Source organism: Rhinoderma darwinii, chromosome 1 (genome assembly GCF_050947455.1).
Source record: "Rhinoderma darwinii isolate aRhiDar2 chromosome 1, aRhiDar2.hap1, whole genome shotgun sequence".
NCBI lineage: Eukaryota > Metazoa > Chordata > Amphibia > Anura > Rhinodermatidae > Rhinoderma > Rhinoderma darwinii.
In genome coordinates, this window is record NC_134687.1 from 38,662,823 (window position 1) to 38,682,332 (window position 19,510).

At 45.5% G+C, this 19,510-nt stretch overlaps 1 protein-coding gene across 6 annotated transcripts in view; it reads left to right on the forward strand.

Annotated features, from left to right (window-relative positions):
* The window catches only part of LOC142749535 (uncharacterized), a 129,217-nt gene that overhangs the window by 71,028 nt on the left and 38,679 nt on the right, over positions 1–19,510 (forward strand). For all 6 annotated transcript variants that reach the window (XM_075857673.1, XM_075857683.1, XM_075857694.1 and 3 more), the window contains one exon: positions 7,761–7,874. In XM_075857673.1, coding sequence (XP_075713788.1) covers positions 7,761–7,874 — 114 coding nt within the window. The remainder of the gene's footprint in view (positions 1–7,760; positions 7,875–19,510) is intronic.

A 19,510-nucleotide genomic window follows, 5' to 3' on the forward strand; every position in this document is an offset into this window, starting at 1 on the left:
TATACTCGGTGTATCAAAAAGAGTTGGGATCTCCTTTGCGCCAGACTGAGTGATAAGTAACCTGTGGACGCTAATATCTCCCCCCACTCCTCTTCAGTCAATGGACCAATATCCTGTTCCCATTTTATTTTTACCATCGCCATCGGGTCTCCCAGGTGTTTGGACAACAAGCTCCTGTATGCCATCGAGATCAGTCCGTTGGTCGTGTCTGCCCGTCCCACATATTCTAGGACCCCCAGAGCACATACCGTCAGGTCCACCACATGCGCCTGCGCCTGTAGGGCATGATGGATCTGCAAATATTGATAAAACCTATTGTGCTCCAGTTGAAATAGGTCTTTCAACTGCTGAAATGATCTCAGCACGTTATCATCATACAAGTGCTGTAATCGCCCAACCCCTGCCAGCTCCCATTTTTGCATGCCCTCTAATTGGTACAGTTCCCCCAGGACCAGATTGTGCCATAAGGTAGTATATTTGGTGCACATTCCCACTCCCAAGATCTGTTTGCATTGCCACCAGACTTTATGTATCAGGAGCAATGTAGGTTTAGCACTCGCCAGTCTCTTAAAGGTATGCGCTTCCAAACCCTCTAGCGGGTTGAGTCTTCCCCCCATGTATGACAATAAGCGTGTGCTAGATCCCCATGCCTCTGAGTCCTCCCACCCTTTAAACTGTTGGCTCTGAGTGGCTAAGAAATATATCCAGGCGTTTGGCAGTGCAACCCCCCCCTTCATCTTTAGGCAATTGCAGTTTCTCCAATTTTATCCTCGGAACCCCTTTTTTCCAGACCAGATCCCGAAAGAGATTATGCATTCGTCTGAACCAATGTTTAGGTATCCATACTGGGGAATTATGAAGAATATACAAAACTTGAGGCATAAGGATCATCTTGATTAGATTGGTCCTTCCCAGAGCAGAGAGCGGGAGCCTATTCCAGGCGTCCACCTTATGTTTCACCTTGGGCAGCAGTGGTAAAACATTCAAAGAATATAGTCTTGAACCCTAGCCGTCACCCTAACCCCTAGGTACGTAAACTCTGAGACTATCGGAATCCGTAGTCCCACTCCAGTGTCCACAACATTAACCGGGTCAAGTGGCATAAGAGCAGACTTGGTCGAGTTAATATTTAATCCCGAAAACACCCCAAACCTTGTGATCGTGTCCATTACTACTTCCAGAGTGTTCTCAGTGTCTGCCATATATATTAAAATATCATCTGCATATAGCAAGATTTTTTTCCTCCATTTCCCCATATTGCAAGCCCCGTATGCGCGCCTCCTGTCTTATGAGGCACGCCAGTGGTTCCACCGCCAAAGCAAACAGCAATGGTGACAGTGGGTACCCCTGGCCAGCGAAAACTTTTCGGACAATGCACCATTCACCCGTATGCGAGCTGTAGGGGCCACGTACAGCAACTGTACCCATTTCACGAAATTAGGGCCGAATCCCATCTTTTCTATTACCCACCATAGGTACCTCCACTCTACACAATCGAACGCTTTCGCGGCATCTAGCGTTAGCACAGCCCTTCCCCCACGAACGTCCGGTATTGCCTGAAGATTTAAAAACAGCCGCCTGAGGTTGACAGCCGTCGATTTGGAGGGCATGAACCCCGACTGGTCTTCATGCACCACCTGCTGAACCACCTTATTTAGCCACAGCGCTAGAACCTTTGCCAAGATCTTAACATCCGACGTCAGCAAGGATATCGGTCTATAGGACTCCGGCAATTGACTATCTTTCCCCTCTTTCGGGAGAACCACTATCGTTGCCTCATATAGGGAGTCCGGCAGTTTACCTCTGTCAAAGCTGTCCTGTAAAGTGATTAAATATTGTGGCGCTAATTCCGTTCCATATTCCTTATAAATCTCCCCTGGTAACCCATCTGGACCCGGAGCTTTCTCATTTGCCATATCCCTTACCGCCTGTTCCAACTCCTCCAAGGAAATAGGTGCCTCCAAGCTTTCACGGGCCTCAAGGCCCAATGTAGGCAAAGTAATGCTTCCTAAGTAATCTTCCAGTTGCTGAGTGTCGTAATGCACTTTGGATGTGTATAGGTCAGTATAAAACCGCTTAAATATTTGCAGGATTTGCCCAGTGTCTGTCACCACCCGCCCCCCCTCCCCCCGAAGACCATGAATAAAATTTATTACTCCCTTGTGGCTGTGCCATCCTAGCAAGTAATCTCCCTGCCGTTTCCCCTTCATAATATTTCTGTTTAAGGAATAAGCGTTTATTATCCGCCATTGCTAGTTGGTGATTTTTCAACATCGTCTGAGCCTCAAACCCAGTGTCTAAGTGTCTCCTCTGATCCCACCTCCACATGTCTCCCTTCTGTTTCTGTCACTCGATCCTCCAAGCTTTCTCCCAGTTGCGTAGACTTCGTTTTAATTCGCTTAATATATTGAATGAATACTCCTCTCAGCCATGCCTTCATGGCGTCCCATAACACATAAAAATATTCTGTGATCGGGTCCCTTATTTCCCCGCCATCCATCAATTTCAGCCAGAACGCATTCAGCTTCCAATTCCTGGGGTTCCTGGTAGGTCTTACACCCACTTCCAGTGTCACCGCCATTGGAGAGTGATCCGATTAATGCCCTCTGTAAATATTCAATTTGCGCCACATACGGTACCGCTGAGGCGGAGCATGCTACCAAATCTATTCGTGAAAGAGAGTTGAACGTAGACGATGCACATGAGAACTGCCTCACCCCTGGATGTTTATCTCTCCAAATATCTCGCAAGCCCAGTTCCACCATTAATCTTCCAAAGGCAGTCAGGCAGTCAGGTCTCCCCCTTGCCCACCCCCTCCCCTATGAAATCTATCCAACCCTTCAGACATCACTGCGTTAAAATCCACCATCAAGATTAACGGTACCTCAGGCCACCTGGAAAGTTTTTCCGTAACTCGTTTAAGTACAATGCTAGAATAAGGCGGAGGGATATACAGCACTACTAGAATACATTCCCAATGATATATAGTACAGTGCACTCCCACATATCTCCCCTCCTCATCAGAGAAAGACGAATGACAGACAAAGGGAAGGCTCTTATGTATCAGCAAACTCACCCCCCTAGAATAAGTCGTATGAAAGTGAAACCCATGTGCGATCCTCACTCTTTGCAATAAGGACACAGATTCTCTAGTCCGATGCGTTTCTTGCAGCCCCACTATCAAGGCACTTTGTTGTTTAACCCAATTGAAGATTGCCTGACGTTTCCTAGCTTCCCGTATTCCCCGGACATTCCAGGATAAGCATTTAACCGACCCCATTAGGCGTCATATCATAGAGAAATCCGTTGCTACTCCAAACTGGTACCACCGAGATACTGGGCCGTGCGTTCCCTCCCTCTTCCCCTCCCCCCCCCCCCCCCCCCCCCCCCGGTACAAAACCTCCCCTCCGAAAAGGGTCAGAGCGACATGTACTGTCTCGCCTATCCAGCAGAAGCACACCGTAGTGTGAACTTTTGACATGCCCCAATGGCATCTCCAACTTAACCATGTAACTTTCTCACCACTTCCAGTGAACTGTGGCTCCCACTGCTATTCATATGTATTAAACAATCCCACACAATCAGCAGATTTTACAGATACATTAGGTACCCGGTAACGATCCCACAATATCATTGCTAACAAGTACGGCCAATTTGTTAAAAGGATATCACCCTGTCGCGTGTCAGACAAGGGTGCTCGCACATAGGAGAATAGCAGAACAACATGTAATAGACTACAGTCCCGCAAAAGACTCCTTGACTCCAAACTTCACCGCCTAGGCGGGCTTTCACGCATCCTCTGCTCCAGCCGGTCTCCGCAGCCGCGTCTCATTGCAGTCCAGCCATCTGGAAGCTTCTCTGGGGTTCTCAAAGAATGAAGCAGTCCCAAATGCAACTACCCGCAATTTAGCCAGGTACATCATGGAGTATGGTATGGGCAAATTCCTCAGACGCTTCTTTACGTCCCAATATTGCAGCCGCTTCTTCTGCACTTCCGCAGAGAAATCCGGATAGAAGGATATTTTAGCGCCATTAATGGCGATATCCTGCCGTTCCCTTGCTTTCCGCAGGATCTTATCTCTATCTTTGTAATGTAACCGCTTCACTAAGACCGGTCTCGGGGGTCTCCCTGGCAGTCCCGGTCTGGTAGGTACTCTGTGCGCCCTTTCAACAGCATATAAAGGAGACAGCTCTTCCCGACCAAACTGCTCCAGCAGCCATTTTTCAAAAAACTCATCTGAGTTATTGCCCTCCACTTTTTCCGGCACTCCGACCAAACGCATGTTGTTTCTGCGTAACCGGTTCTCTAAATCATCCGCCTTGGCCTGCAGGGCAACCACCGCCAAAGAATGTGACTGTACATCACGTCTAAGCTCCGGTATAACATCTTCCACTTCAGACACTCTCCCCTCAATAACTGTGGTTCTTTCTGCCACTTTCTGCAAATCATTTCTTAACAGCAGAATGTCTTCCTTCAGGCTTCCCACCTGCCCAGTCAGCATAGATAAAATCGAGGAGTTCTGCTTTACTGCAGCAAGTATGTCTGTGAGGGACGGCTCTTTCACCTGGTCTCTCCTGTGATGCGCTCTGCCACCATCCTCATCAGCCCGCCTGTCCCGTCGCTGACTACCCAGCTCTTCCTCCTCTTCACTCACCGTGTCCTCCCCCAACACGGAATACCTCGAGCCAGATGCCAGGCTGCCCGCCTTCCCACTGCTAGCCACCGGCGTCTTGCCTGCTGCAGTGCTGTGTGCACGAGGAGTTCGTGCAAATCTCTCCAGCCTGTCTGCTGCTTCAGACCGCATGTGCCTGCTCCTGCAGTCATTCTCCTCGGCGCCATCTTGGCTTCCCGGCCCTGGACTCGCCGGCGGTGTTTTTTGCTTTTTAGATCGGGTCATTGCAGCTTTGCTAAGCGGTATCGTCTCCTCCAGCTTCCCCGTCTCCAGTTCGGTGAGTATTACCAGGTAAATCAGGGATATTCTGTACTTTCAGGATGGATACAGCGGGAGCTCCAGCGACACACGTCCGCTTACATCTGCTGCTAGGCCACGCCCCCTTATTGATTTTTATTATGACTTCTTTGTGGGGCAATGGAAAAAAAATAGCAATTTCACCTTTTTGGTTGTTTTACGGTGTTCACCTTGCGGTTTACATTTGTTTGCGTCATTCTGGTCGCGACGATACCATATATGTGTGCTTTTATATATCTTTACGCTTTTACTAAACAAAACCTTCTTTTTTTTTTTTTTTTTTTTAACTGTCATTTTTATTAAATTTATTATTTATTTTATTAGTCCCACTAGGGGACTTTACTATGCCATCATTAGATCGCTGCTATAATGCTTTGGTAAACCAAATCATTATTCCGGTCAGTGTAAATCTGACAGGCAATCTATTAGGACGTGCCTTTTGGCATATGCCCGGGGCAGACCTGGGGGCTTTTATCAGGCCTCCGGCTGCCATGACACCCCATCAGAGGCCCGCGATTGCATTTGCGGGCCACCGATGGGTGACAGAGGGAGCTCCCTCCCTCTGTAAACAAGTTAAATGCCGCGGTTGCTATTGACCACAGCATTTAACGTGTTAAACGGACGCGATCTGAGTAAACCTCGATCGCTACCGTTGGAGCAGGAGCCTGGCTGTCATCAGACCGCCGAGCCCCGGCTACAGCCTGCACGGGACGCCCGTGCCGGACTTGGACTGAGTCGCTGTGAAAAGGCGTATTGGTGGTCACTAAGGGGTTAAGAGGATTAGGGTTATGCTTTAATGCACAGCATAAAAGGGTTGTCTCATGAATAGCCTTTAAAATCTTAGCCTGGTGACCCCCTTTAGTCTAACAGTGATAAGGATTGTTGTTGAAAATTGGACTTTACTTTTACGTTTTTAGTCTCGCTCTATGACACCGGACATCACTTCCCACTACTCTCTGCAACAGTCTTGTCTGTGGCAGATCAGATAAAGATCTAGAGGTGTCCTCTCTGGATTGGAGCTGGTGCACCCACATCTCACGGAATGTTTTCCTATGACAGATTCTTAAGATCATTTATAAGCTGCACACACTCACTCTGATGTGATCAGGTCGCTAAGAATATTTAATATCCTGTAATATTGCTATTATAGCCGCATACTATTACTATTTTTGAGGAAAAATGTAATAAAGTGGATTCCAAATAGGTATTGATGGCTTCATCAGGGCGGACGTAGAGTCCATTATATGTGAACCATGTCCTCTGTTCACATTGATCCCTACAGCTGTTTTTGCTTATTAGGGCCATAAAAGTTAGTACATGATGTATTGTGCACGACATGATTTACAAGTAAAGGGGTTGTACAGGATTAGAAAATAATGGCTTCCTTTTTCCCCAAATTCAAAACCCATCCACAGGTTGTATGTGGTATCGCTGCTCAGCCCCATTCACTGCAATGGAGCTAAGCCGCAATACCAGACACCACCCATAGACAGGTGTGGCACTGTTTCTGGAAGAAAGCAGCCATGTTTTTCTAATATTGTACAACTTTAATTTTGGGTTCCTCCATACGTAAATCATATATTTCACAAAGTCCATATTGGTGGGTTCAAAGGGCTGGAAGCCCTGATGTGATGCTTCTTACTGTAGACGTCTAATGGACGACAAAAGTTGCGGTAATGGGAAATCTCAGTTTATGTGTAGTACAGGTATCGCCAATATCCTAGGCTAATATTCCTCGTAGACCGGGATTGTGGGGACAATGGCAGCCATGATTGGAATGGATGTGCGAGTAACTTTCGTAGGTTTCCACCCATGGGCATGATTACCAGGGTAGCGTGCATGGCAGGTGCTTTCAGTGGAAATGGCTTCCTCGGCTGCTCAGCCCCAGAGGTGAATTGCAGTAAATTTATAGTGAAGACCAGAAAACGTTTTCCAACACTTGACCTCACTGATGGTGGTGGAGTGGAGCCGCATTTCTAAATTTTGCTGTGAAGCCCCAGAGTTCTAGGTTACGGCCTTGTTTCTATTTGATACTTTAGCAGAAACTACAACAATGAGAAATGTATGAAAACTAATTCATCACAAATTTTTTGGAAGCCACTTTGATTACCATGAGGGGGCCTAAATCGGAGAAGCATTGTGTCAGAGATTTCATGTTCTGGAATGGGGTAGCAAAAATCTGCAACAAATATTGCGAATTTTTTTATTTATTTATTTTTTTTCTGTGGAAATGCAGCAATTAAATGCATCTAGAAAAAGAAACCCTTCCTGCTTTAAAATTGAAAAAAACAACTATCCTCTCCTCCGCTGGTGCTCCCGTATCGACACGTCCATGCTCCCCAGGCTGGTCTCTTTTGAGTCTACCTTCTGGGATGACATTTTGTCCCGTCTGATTGCTGCAACCAATAACAGTCTCGTCATCCCAGGTGGCTGGGTCAACAGAGACATCCCTATTCCTATTGGCTGATGTCGCTACGGGAGCGCCAGATGAGGTGAATATAGTTCTGGGGGTTTTTTTTTAATATCCACTTCTCCCCAGTGTGGAATCAAAAAATCTGACCCTTGTACATTTACCCTCAGGGTTCCAGCTCGCTGACCGTCAACAATAAGAACTCCTTCTAAAGTGTGTTTTAAGTGTCCCATAGTCGGGGACATAGGGTTTTCTAAAACAAAATATATATATATATATATACTTTACAAAATACGGAAATGTGAAAGCCAAGGTTGATTCTCTGATAACATTGAAATATAAAGCAAATAACATTTCCCTTTTTTGTCCTTATCTGAAAGCTCCAGAGAATTCAAAACAGCAGAAATCTGGAAAAAGAAAAGCTGGTTACATCAACGTCGATGCCCTTAGAAAGAGAGGATTGGATTTCATAAAAGAACCTAAACCAGCAGAAGGTTTGTGCCTGACTTCTAACTCTTAAAAAAAAATAAAAAAAATAATATATATATATATATATATATATATTCTGTTGTGTGGAGAAGGTCGCGCTCTGTCAGAAAGCTGTAATAATTGTTACATACCACTTAAAGGGGTTCTCTTGTTCGCCTTGGACAACCTACTTGTTAGAAAAGTCTCTTGACAATAAGAGAATGACCAAGTGTCCCCCTGCTGGGGCCCCCAGTGATCAGCTATAGTCTGATCAGAAACCTAGCGGTCAGTGCTCAATTTTCCATTACACAATGCTCATTCATATCAGTGTGTTGTCTGTGTAATAAGGGACAGGACGGGTCCTCCAGAGTGAGAGACGCTCTTTGTAACCATTCTTCACTCTTACCAGATGAAGATCCTGAATAGAGACCCCCCCCCCCCCCTCTAATAACTCAGAATTCTCTAATAGGGTGTATGAAATGGGCAGGTCCACCAAAGTGAGAACCTCTTTTTGTTAGCAGCCTCTCTGCTTGGGTTATTAGAGGGGGTCCCGAGCGGGGGGACATTAATTTGCCCAATAGGGTATATGGACAGTGTTTGTCTTCATGAGACAACCCTTTTTAGGCTGTGCATTAAAGCATAAGCATAATCCTCTTAAAGGCTATGTACACCTTTTAAATATTGTTTGTTTTTTTGAATAAAAATCTGTGTGATTGGTGCTACTTTTAAAATACTTATTAAAAATTATTTTTACTTTTTGAGATATAGCTGCTTTGTATTCTGTATACAGAGCAGTCGTATAGTGCGCTAAGATCTGAATCCGTCACTTCTGAAGGACTGACGGGTTTAGTGATGGCGGGTCCTGCGTGTCTCTGACATGCGGGATCCACCCGTTATCGATCACATCCAAGTTATGAACTTAGATGTGATCGGTAACCACTCGAACTTGTCACACTGATAGACATTTCTATAAAAAACGACCGGATCCGGCCAAGGCCTTATTCTTCCTTCAAATACTAGATATTCCGTTAGTGTCCCGGACAGCGTCTAGTCATATCATTATTGCGGCCTGTCTGATTGCTAAATCTTGAAAACTTAATGCCACTATTTCCAATTCTGAACTTATTAACCAGGTGAATATCTCCTTTATGATGGAACGTATGTACATGCGGCGGACACACCGGTTGCCTAAAACTCTATTGCTCTGGGAACCATGGCATAAATACTTCTCTTCCTTACCCCCGGGTTCTAGCCCTGTATCCTTAGCATCTCCCATTGTTTGATCAATACTCCAACTAGTTGGCATTGATCATCCTACATTGTGGTTGCTGGACTCCTACTACTATTCCTTAAGTTGTATCCTTTGACAGGTTTCTTTTCCTAGAAATAGTGGCATTCCTGTAGCCATATGAAGGTATTGCTTCTTTACCTTTCCACAAGTCTATCGCCTGTATATTACCTTTCTATTATTTTGTAAAGTTACACACTTGATGGGTTTGTGCCACATTTTCCCTTCAGCTCTTGGAGTATGCGATGTTCTGGATGGACAATGTTTTGTTTATATTTGGGGGTTTTTTGTCGACCTTTATTGCAATGTTTAGTCTTTATTACTACTTTGCTTGTCCATGTATATTATGTGCTCATTTTTGTATCATTGGCCTGCATTGAGATGTATTTCTTTATTCTTTACTTTTGTATTTTCTGAAAATATTAATAAAAATTGGATGTGGAGGAAAAAAATAAGCCGATTTCAAAAGGTGTACATAGCCTTTAACCCCTTCGTGACCAGCCTATCTTAGGCCCTAATGACCAAGCAATTTTTTTTCGTTTTTCTATAGTCTCATTCAAAGAGATCTAACTTTTTTTTATTTTTCCGTCGACATGGCTGTATGAGGACTTGTTTTTTTGCGGTATTAGTTGTACTTTTTAATGGCATCATTTTGGGATACATATTGTTTTTTTTATTAACTTTTTTTTTTTTTTTGGGCGGAATAGAAAAAAACCCTGAAATTCCGCCATTGTTCTATGCGTTTTTTTAATTCACGCCGTTCACTGTGCGGCCTAAATAACACGTAAACTTTATTCTATGGGTTGGTACGATTACAACAATGCCGCATATGTAGAGGTTTCTTTGATTTACGACTTTTGCACAATAAAAACACTTTTGAACTAAAATTATTTGCATCGTCTCTTTCGAAGAGCCGTAATTTTTTTTATTTTTCCATCAATGTAGTGATATGAGGGCTTGTTTTTTGTGGGACAAGATGTAGTTTTGATTGGTACTGTTTTGGGTACATGGGACTTATTGAGCAACTTTTATTATGACTTATTTGTGGGGCAATGAAAAAAAATAGCAATTTCACTTTTTTTTTCTTACGGTGTTCACCTTGCGGTTTAAATCGCATATTAAATTTATTGTTTGGTTCATTATGGTCGCGGCGATACCATATATGTGTACTTTTATATATCTTTACACTTTTACTAAACAAAACCTTCTTTTTTTATTTTATTTTTTTTACTGTAATTTTTATTACATTTTATTTTACATTTATTATTTATTTTGTCCCACTAGGGGACTTGACTATGCGATCTTTAGATCGCTGCTATAATGCTTTGGTAAACCAAAGCATTATTCCGGTCAATGTAAATTTGACAGGCAATCTATTAGGACGTGCCTCTGGCTAATAGGCATATGCCCGGGGCAGACCTGGGGGCTTTTTTCAGGCTCCCGGCTGCCATGACACCCCATCAGAGGCCTGCGATTGCATTTGCGGGCTGCCGATGGGTGACAGAGGGAGCTCCCTCCCTCTGTAAACAAGTTAAATGCCGCGGTCGCTATTGACCACAGCATTTAACGTGTTAAACGGCCGCGATCACCGTGAAAAGGCGTATTGGTGGTCACTAAGGGGTTAAGAGGATTAGGGTTATGCTTTAATGCACAGCATAAAAGGGTTGTCTCATGAATAGCCTTTAAAACATTAGCCTGGTGACACCCTTTAGTCTTCCAATGATAAGGTGTTAGGGATCTGCCAGGTACTACGTCTAGGTATACTCCTGGGATTAATCAATCCACACCTGAGGCCAGACCTGTTCGACTGACACCATCTCCCACCAACCAGGGTGGCAGGCTCAGGAGTGGGAGAGCCTATCGCGGCCTGGTCAGTTGGAGTTAGCTCTGCCCCCTGTCCTTTATTACCTGCTGTGTTCTCCTCCTCAGTGCTTGTAATTCTTTTGGATTCCTGGCCCCACTGCTGCTTGCTCCAGCCTGCTTCTGCCTTGCTGCTGTTCTGCTTAACCCGCTTTGCTTTGCCTCCGGCTTGCTTCCTCCTCCGTGCTCACTTGGGTATACTCCACTTCATCCTGGTCCTGACAACTCCTTCACCGCTCCGTTTCCTCGCGGCGTTCCGTGGGCTACTGCCCCTTCCCTTGCGTGTTCCCTGTTTGTTCTCCCATGCACTTAGACAGCGTAGGGACCGCCGCCCAGTTGTACCCCGTCGCCTAGGGCGGGTCGTTGCAAGTAGGCAGGGACAGGGCGGTGGGTAGATTAGGGCTCACTTTCCCTTCACCTCCTTCCTGCCATTACATAAGGATTGTTGAAAATTGGACTTTACTTTTACGTTTTTAGTCTCGCTCTATGATACTGTACATTTCCCACTACTCTCTGCAACAGTCTTGTCTGTGGCAGATCAGATAACAAAGATCTAGAGGTTGTCAGGGCAAACTTCCTTCTCCCTGTTATTCCACACCGAATAACCACCTCTGGAAACTGAGGGCATGCATGGAAGATATGTACCAGACAGACAAATGGTGGTAGACATCCTCCCTCCGTGAAGTAGGAAGTGAAGACTAAATTTTTATTGAACAAAGAAACACAAAAGTTTCCTCCCTAGAGATGTGTGACGTGCTTAAGCCCTATTTGCTCTATTCAGCTGTAAGTTCACCTGTACACTCCTCTTGCATTCCAGGGACGGTGTCTCCATAGGCGTGTCCCTCATGCAGGCTCCTTTGTGTTCCATAGATCCAATCTCTTTGTGAAATATACTGAGATATATATATATATATATATATATGTATATATATATATGGATAATATTTTTGCAAACCATATACATGGTAATGATACCTGACAGTCCCCCCCCCCCTAAAAATATTATTACTCTATCCCTGAGTCTTGCCTATCAACCTACTACTGACCACTCGAACCAGGCAGGTAGGGGTTTTGAATTTCTTCACCAGCTTGAGACGAGCTACCACTTATGAGTAAGCTCCCTTTGTACCTGGACTTCCAAGGTTTCGGAGTGGCCCTAACTTTCCCTATTCTCCTCAGGATACCGGATGGTTGTCTTGGTATAGTTTACAAACCGCTGCTGGTTGTGATATATATAATTAATCCCGTCTACATTTTTATTAATGGTAATAATTGTCGCAATGTCACTTACTGTCCTAATGGGACTTTTACCCCTGCAGACACAACAGGTCATGGGCAGCATCTTCCCCAAACCTAAAGACACCCGGGTAACATAACCTCCGGGCTCTCATTGCTGCCATGTACTTCTTACATATGAGTGACAACAACCAGTGACCTTCACCCCACACCTCCACATAAAACTCCTCAGATCGTAATTTGCAGCACTGTGGCATATTTACACACATTATAATTATAAACCTCAGACCATATAAACAATAGGGCCTCAACTAATAATATAATGCGATCACCAATCCCATGCTATCACCCTCAGGTTTTGGGTCCCATCAGTTCATTGCAAGTCCTGTACATCATCATCCTCCTTCTTCTGTTTTCTGCTACTGCTGACTGATTCACTCAGGTCTTTTGGTCTTTACTTTGATCTTTGCTGATGTCATCAGGACTTGGTTTGGTCCTTCTCATCTGTCAGACACCGTCTCTTTTAGTATACGTCACCGGGCTGTACACAGCACCTCATGCTGTGAGCCTGGGGTGAGATCCCACGTAGACTGAGTAGTGGAGTTTTATTGTGACTACCACAAACCCTCCGCATCTGTCCTCTTCCTCCGGTAAGTTACTTATCTGGGCGGATGCTTAGAATTGTGACACTGCCGTCAGTTCATGATAAACGCGTTGTACTGGCTCAGGCTGCGCCTGCCGCATCTCCGTGATGGAGTTCATCATATTAAAAGTGTTTACTGGCACTTGCTTGGGACCCAAACCTTGTCAATTGTTAAAATAAATACTAATCTGGTGATAACATCATCCGCATACACTATAAACGTTTTTCTAAGTACATACAATAACAATGGCAGGCCCTTAAACTACATCAAACAAACACCTTCATGTAAGAAAAACTTCTCTGCTCCACTGGACAGGGCACCTAGAAGACGTGTAATTACTGGGTACATTGTATTTGCACTTGGTGTTTACAATTTCCAGCAGGATTTGTACCTTGATCTCCGCTGATTACCTGCAACATCTCCTATTCACAGAAATATACACAGATTCCACATGTTTATCTTACAAGTGTCTCAAACCAATTTTTCTCCCCCCAACTCTGGTTCGTTCTACCTGGGAAGGTCTCTCAAGGTCTGTTCTCTTTGTGGGAGGCGGGTATGATAAGGTTGGCACCGGTCTGCCAGGACTGTTCTGTAGGCAAATCAAACAGCTCTAACAGAATTTAGCAGCATCAGCTGTAAAGCCTGGGACATACCAATTAGATCTTACCACGTCGATCCTTGCTGTCTTGGGGCATATGTGAGGTCATACACCATCAATGCAAGTGCCATCAAGAGTGCCTTGGGTGCTACCGGTTTACCTTCCTTTATCCGTCCACATTCTGTTAGAATCTGGTTCTCACGCCTTCCGCTCCCAGTTGGACACTTCCTGTGGAGAACTAGCTTTTCATCGCATAATCAGTAATTCATCTTAATCAGATAATTAATTTGAAGAAAAACATTAACAATGACAGATTTATGTTAAACGTTCACACTGGGCAGTAACTAAAACTGATACCTACAAACTGATTCTTCTTCTCCTTATATATATCTATACATACACCTATACAATGCACAGAATTCTCTGCTCTAAAATTTTCCTTTCACAACAAAAATATTTTCAAATGGGAATCTACTTGCACTGAGAATTTATCATCTACACAAACATAATACTGACACATGCCTCCAATAGTCCAATGCTAAGGCTGATCCAGAACTTTACATAAAATTTAACCTCCGTATTTAATATTCCCACAACACTTTTTGAATATTGTTGTTTTTTTTTTTTTTTAATTCTTTATTTTCGTGGCAACAGCCACATATTTACAGAATACAAGATACATCAAGTACATATGGGAAAATATAACAACTTACAGAAATAAAGATGTATGAATTTGAACCTCACACTGTAAACCTTCCACGAGGTAGCATTATGTGTCATCTTTAGAGTATACACATTAACTTCCCCACTATGCTTAAGAAAAACAGATCTAGGCAAAAGTAAAGAAGGAAATAGAAGGGGAGGAAGGAATAGTCACTCCCACAGAGGAGACCCCCGCCACTCTTGAACAGGGCCCCACGAGTTATCCATCAGTGTCCACACTTCCAAGAATGTCAGTGTAGAAGTCCGAGTCCTGAAACACGATCCACGGGGCCCACGTGCGGCAGAACCTAGTGTGTGTGTCATGAATGGAGGAAGTCAGGTCCTCCATATTCATAAGGTCATTGACCTTCGAGACCCAGAGGGGATACAATGTTGTGCAGCCATCACTAAAAAGTGAAGCAGAGAGCGTTTGTATGTGTTAGCCGGAATGTCGCAGTGATGGAGGAGGAAGAAGGCCGCGTCCATGTTACAGGTAGTATCAGTTACTTTGAAGATCACCCTCTTGACCCCGTCCCAAAATTCTGCTAGTAGTGGGCAAGACCAGAAAGTGTGAAGAAGGGTACCATTGTCCAAACCGCATCTCCAACAAAGAGGTGAGACGGTCGGGAAGATGCGATGAAGACGGACCGGGGTCCTATACCATCGTGAGAGCAGTTTAAGCCTCCTGATATCGTGAGCTAATTGATGTTTTATGAGCTAGGGTGAGAATTCGGGAACATTGACTTGTGGTAAATGTAATTCCCAGATCGACCTCCCATTCAGAAATGTACCCAGGCGTCGGTAGGTCCGGTGGGTTTAGTAGAAGACGGTAAATCGTGGACAGAGTATGGCGCGCCGGTCCAGCTTCGGCATATACCGCTTCCAGCTGAGATCTAGAGGCGTGGAATAGGGCCGGAGAAGGCAATGAAGAGTAAAAGTGGCGGAGTTGGAATACACGCCAGTAACCCAAGGGGGGAGGTCAGGCATCCGTGTCAACTCTGCGAGAGAAAGCCACTCTGAATTCTTCAAGAAGTGCTCTGCCCTAAATACCCCTGCCGACGACCAGGACTTGAACACCGGATCAGTCAACCCAGAGGGAAAGGAGGGGTTTCCCAGGATCAGAGTCATGGGAGAGCAGAGAGGGAGGAGACTCGATCGAACCGTAGGAAGAGCACAACAACGAAGCGTGAGGTTGATCGTGGGATGGCGGTGAAGGGACGTGAGAAGTCCCCGTTTCAACCACGGAATCTTCTCTAAAGGAATTTCCGAAAATCCTTGCTCAAGGCCTATCCAGGCCTTAAAGGGGGCATGCCTGCACCAATCCATCACCCGCGATAGGTGGGCTGAAATGTAGTATTTGCGAATGTCAGGAAGTGCCAGTCCCCCCGTCTCCCGGGAGCGGCATAGGAGCACACAACTGAGACGTGGATGTTTGCCATTCCATACAAAGGACTTTTGAATGGTGTTAATCGCTTTGAAGAATGAAGGGGGGACAGCTATAGGAAGGGCTTGGAAGAGGTACAGTAGACGGGGTAGTATATTCATCTTAAAGATCATGCAGCGTCCCATCCACGTAAATGTGCCCCCCGTCCATCTGGCACAATCGGCTTTCACTTCCGCGAGAAACCCTGGAAAGTTTAAATTGTAGAGCTCCTTCAGGTCCGCTGGAATACGCACGCCCAGGTACTTAGGGGCCACCGGGTTCCATTTGAAACTAAAAGATTGCTCTAGTGTAGACAGCAGGGAGGGGGGTAGGGAGACATTCATGGCCTCGGATTTGGAAAAATTTATTTTAAAGTTAGAGAGGGTGGAAAAGCGACTAAACTCCTTCATCAGATTCGGGAGGGAGACGAAGGGGTTAGTAAGAAAGAATAACAGGTCGTCTGCGTACGCTGCCACTTTAGCGACCCGGGATCCCTCTCCTATTCCCTTATTGTCCTGATTTGCACGAACATGTCTTAGGAATGGTTCCAGGGTAAGGATAAAGATCAAAGGGGACAAGGGGCAGCCCTGTTGTGTCCCATTATGGATTGTAAAATCATCCGAGAGAATACCGTTCACCCTAACCCTGGCAGATGGGCAGGAGTACAATGACATTATCCAACCCATCATTTGAGGACCCAGACCAAGTCGGAGAAGTGTTTCCTCCATGTACGTCCAATTGACTCTGTCAAATGCTTTTTCAGCATCAGTGGACAGGAGCATAAGTGGTACACGGGACAATTGGGACTTGTGTATGAGGTTGATCGCCTTTTGTAGTGTTGTCTCGGGCCTCTCGTCCCAACATGAACCCCGCCTGATCAAGATGAATTACCCCACCAAGCAGGGGGGCCAGGCGCATTGCCAATATCTTGGCGAAGAGTTTAATGTCTGCGTTAAGCAGTGAGATTGGCCTGTAGCTGGCGCACTGAGAGGGGTCTTTTCCCGGTTTGGGAATCACCGCTATATGGGCCCTGAGTGCGTCTGGTGGAACGCGTGAGGAGGAGGATAGAGAATTCAAGGATGACAGCAGATGCGGTCCAAGGCGGGAGATAAATTTCTTATAGTAGGGTAACGTGAAACCGTCAGGCCCCGGGGCCTTACCAGCAGCGGAGTTTTTGAGCGCATCAGTTAGTTCGGTCGTGATAATCTGTTCTTCCAAGGCAGTGAGCACCTCCTCTGCCAGGGGCGGCAATCCCGAGTCCGCAATATAGGATTGGATATGTGCACGGAAGTCGTTTGACATCGTGGCCGGATTGGTGGAGTCGGCGTTGTAAAGAGCAGCGTAGAAGTCGCGGAACTGTGCAGCTATGTCCAGAGGCATGTTGGCTCGTGTGCTGGGGGAGGATGTAATAAAGGGGACATAAGTGCGCGCTTGTTGGATCCGCAGAGCTCTAGCAAGCGATCTGCTGCATTTATTACCATACTCCTAAAAATGACTCTTACATTTAGAGAGGGTGGCTTTAGCTTTGGATAATAATATGGTACGTAATTCGTCCCGTTTCTGAATTAACGCAGTTCGACATTCTATTTCATGGGTACGTTTGTGTGTAATTTCTAGGGCCTTGATCTCCGACAGTAGCCGAACGATATTCATGGCGCGCTCTTTTTTTCAATCGTGCTCCGTGTTTGATAAGAGTGCCGCGAACGACGCATTTATGTGCCTCCCATAGCACCCTCGAGTTCGTGTCGGTGGATGTGTTTGTGGTGAAATAGTCATCAAGCGTACGTTGTACATCTGATGAGACGAGGGAGTCATTGAGAAGTGAGGAATTAAGCTTCCACTGGGATTGCAATATTAACTGAGATTGCAATGACATAGACATCGTGACAAGGGCATGGTCTGAGAAAGATCGAGTCAATGTCGGCCACCTGTAACGTTGGTAGAGCGCGATGTTTGATAGATATCAGATCGAGTCTGGAATAAATGTGTACGGAGGAGTAAAAGAAAGTCCCTATCTGCTGGATGTAAAAGACGCCACGTATCTACAAAGTTATGATCATGAAGGGCTCGTTTAATGCGACGTAGTTGGGAGTGGGGGATTGACGATGAACCCGATGAAACATCCATGGTTGTTTCAATGCTACATTGAAGTCACCCCCTAGGACAATGGTACCCTCTCCAAACTCCTCCAGTGCTCCAGTGTGTCTAAAAAACCTATCTGTGCTGAACCCTGACCCACATTAGGCAAATAGAAGGAAGCGAAGGTATAGATCTGTGAATCGATGCTACCCTTGACCAAAAGCATTCGCCCCATCTCATCACTGCGAGCGTCCAGATATTCCCATGGAATAGAGCGGGAAAGAAGGATACTTGTCCCTCTGGATTTCGGGTCGGGAGAAAAACTATGATATGCGTGTGGAAACCATAAGTTGGATAACTTAAAGGGTTTCTCTTCACTCAAGTGTGTTTCCTGAAGGAAAGCTACGTGTAGCTGTCTGCCGTTCAGCATGTTAAGCAGGATGGATCGCTTCCCAGGACTATGTAAGCCCTTGACATTCAATGAGCCTATCCGTAGGTCTATCTGGGAGTGACGGGCCATGTTCCCGGTGGGAGTGGGTAGAAGGTAGGGAAGGGAGGACGAGAAAGGTAGAAGTGGAAAATCGGGAAGAAGGAAAAGAAAATATACAGAAAAGGTGGCCCAGAGGCCAACTCCTACGTGGCAAGAAGACCTGTGGAGAAAAAGTTCGCGATAAAACGGGAACAAGGAAAACCAAAGAGAAGCGGGGGGGGGAGCCCCATGCAGTGAGCAGCATATTAAATGAACAATATAACTTTCGTCCAATGCCCTCCAAGAGGTGAGCAAGGGAGGCCAGAACACCTTATATAACCAGGCCCAACCATCAAGGCCCATCAAACAATACTATCCCTTTTCCTGAGAGTCTTAAGAGCGGGATACAGAGGGACAACAGGGCAAGGTTATTGGCGGACTACAAGCTCAATTTTATTATCAAAATCATTTTAGAAAGTGAGTAAGCCAGCAGGCCTCGACCGGCACCACATGACCTGACGTAGCTTCCTGCCGTCCGGTACAGCAACCCTGCCCGGATGCTCTACAATATGCAACTACCCGCCACGTCACCTGTAGTAAATAAAAGGAGGGGAGGGGGGAGAAAAAGGATGGAAAGGAGGAAGAGGAGTGTGGGAGGCAAGTATAAGGGGAGAGCAGCCAGATATATCCGAAACCCGCCAAAAGATGAGCCAGAAGATGAGCAGGGGATACCGCAGTACATATAACCGTTACAATCACCAGAAGCCCACTCCTTAAGACCATTGAGATATGTAAATGAAGTATTTAGAGAAGGCTAAGACATGTGGTATCAGCCCGGACAGATAAACAATCCCTAGATGTATGTGCAACACGATAGCCTGCATAAAAAACACTACAATAAATGGGAGTAATGTTACACTGCTCATACAACATAACCTATAATATAATAGGACCCTAGGCAAAAATACTGTCTCATTAGCATAGTAATAAGCACACGGCCCCCTGGTTGTCTGCCTGAGCATGACCGGCAACGGGCTCTAAAAGATGAGGTGGGAGGGGCGGGGGGAATACATATTACGGAATACCAACATGTTGGGGGAGTTGGGCACGAAGGATGGGAGCAATATAAAGGAAAGGGTATATCTACTGTTCTGTGAGTAGCGAAAGATCGGACGTATCGACCCTTCTTCCAGGAAAGTCCCGTCGATCATGGGGAAAGAATAAACGTAGCGGGGTTGCTCCAGAGACTCTCTTCAGGAAGGCGTATGAAGAACCTGTTAAGCAAAAAATAAAGAACAAGCAAGAAGGACCACTAGGCACTTTAGGAAGCCCAATGGCCGTAGGAAGCCATCGATATATTTTC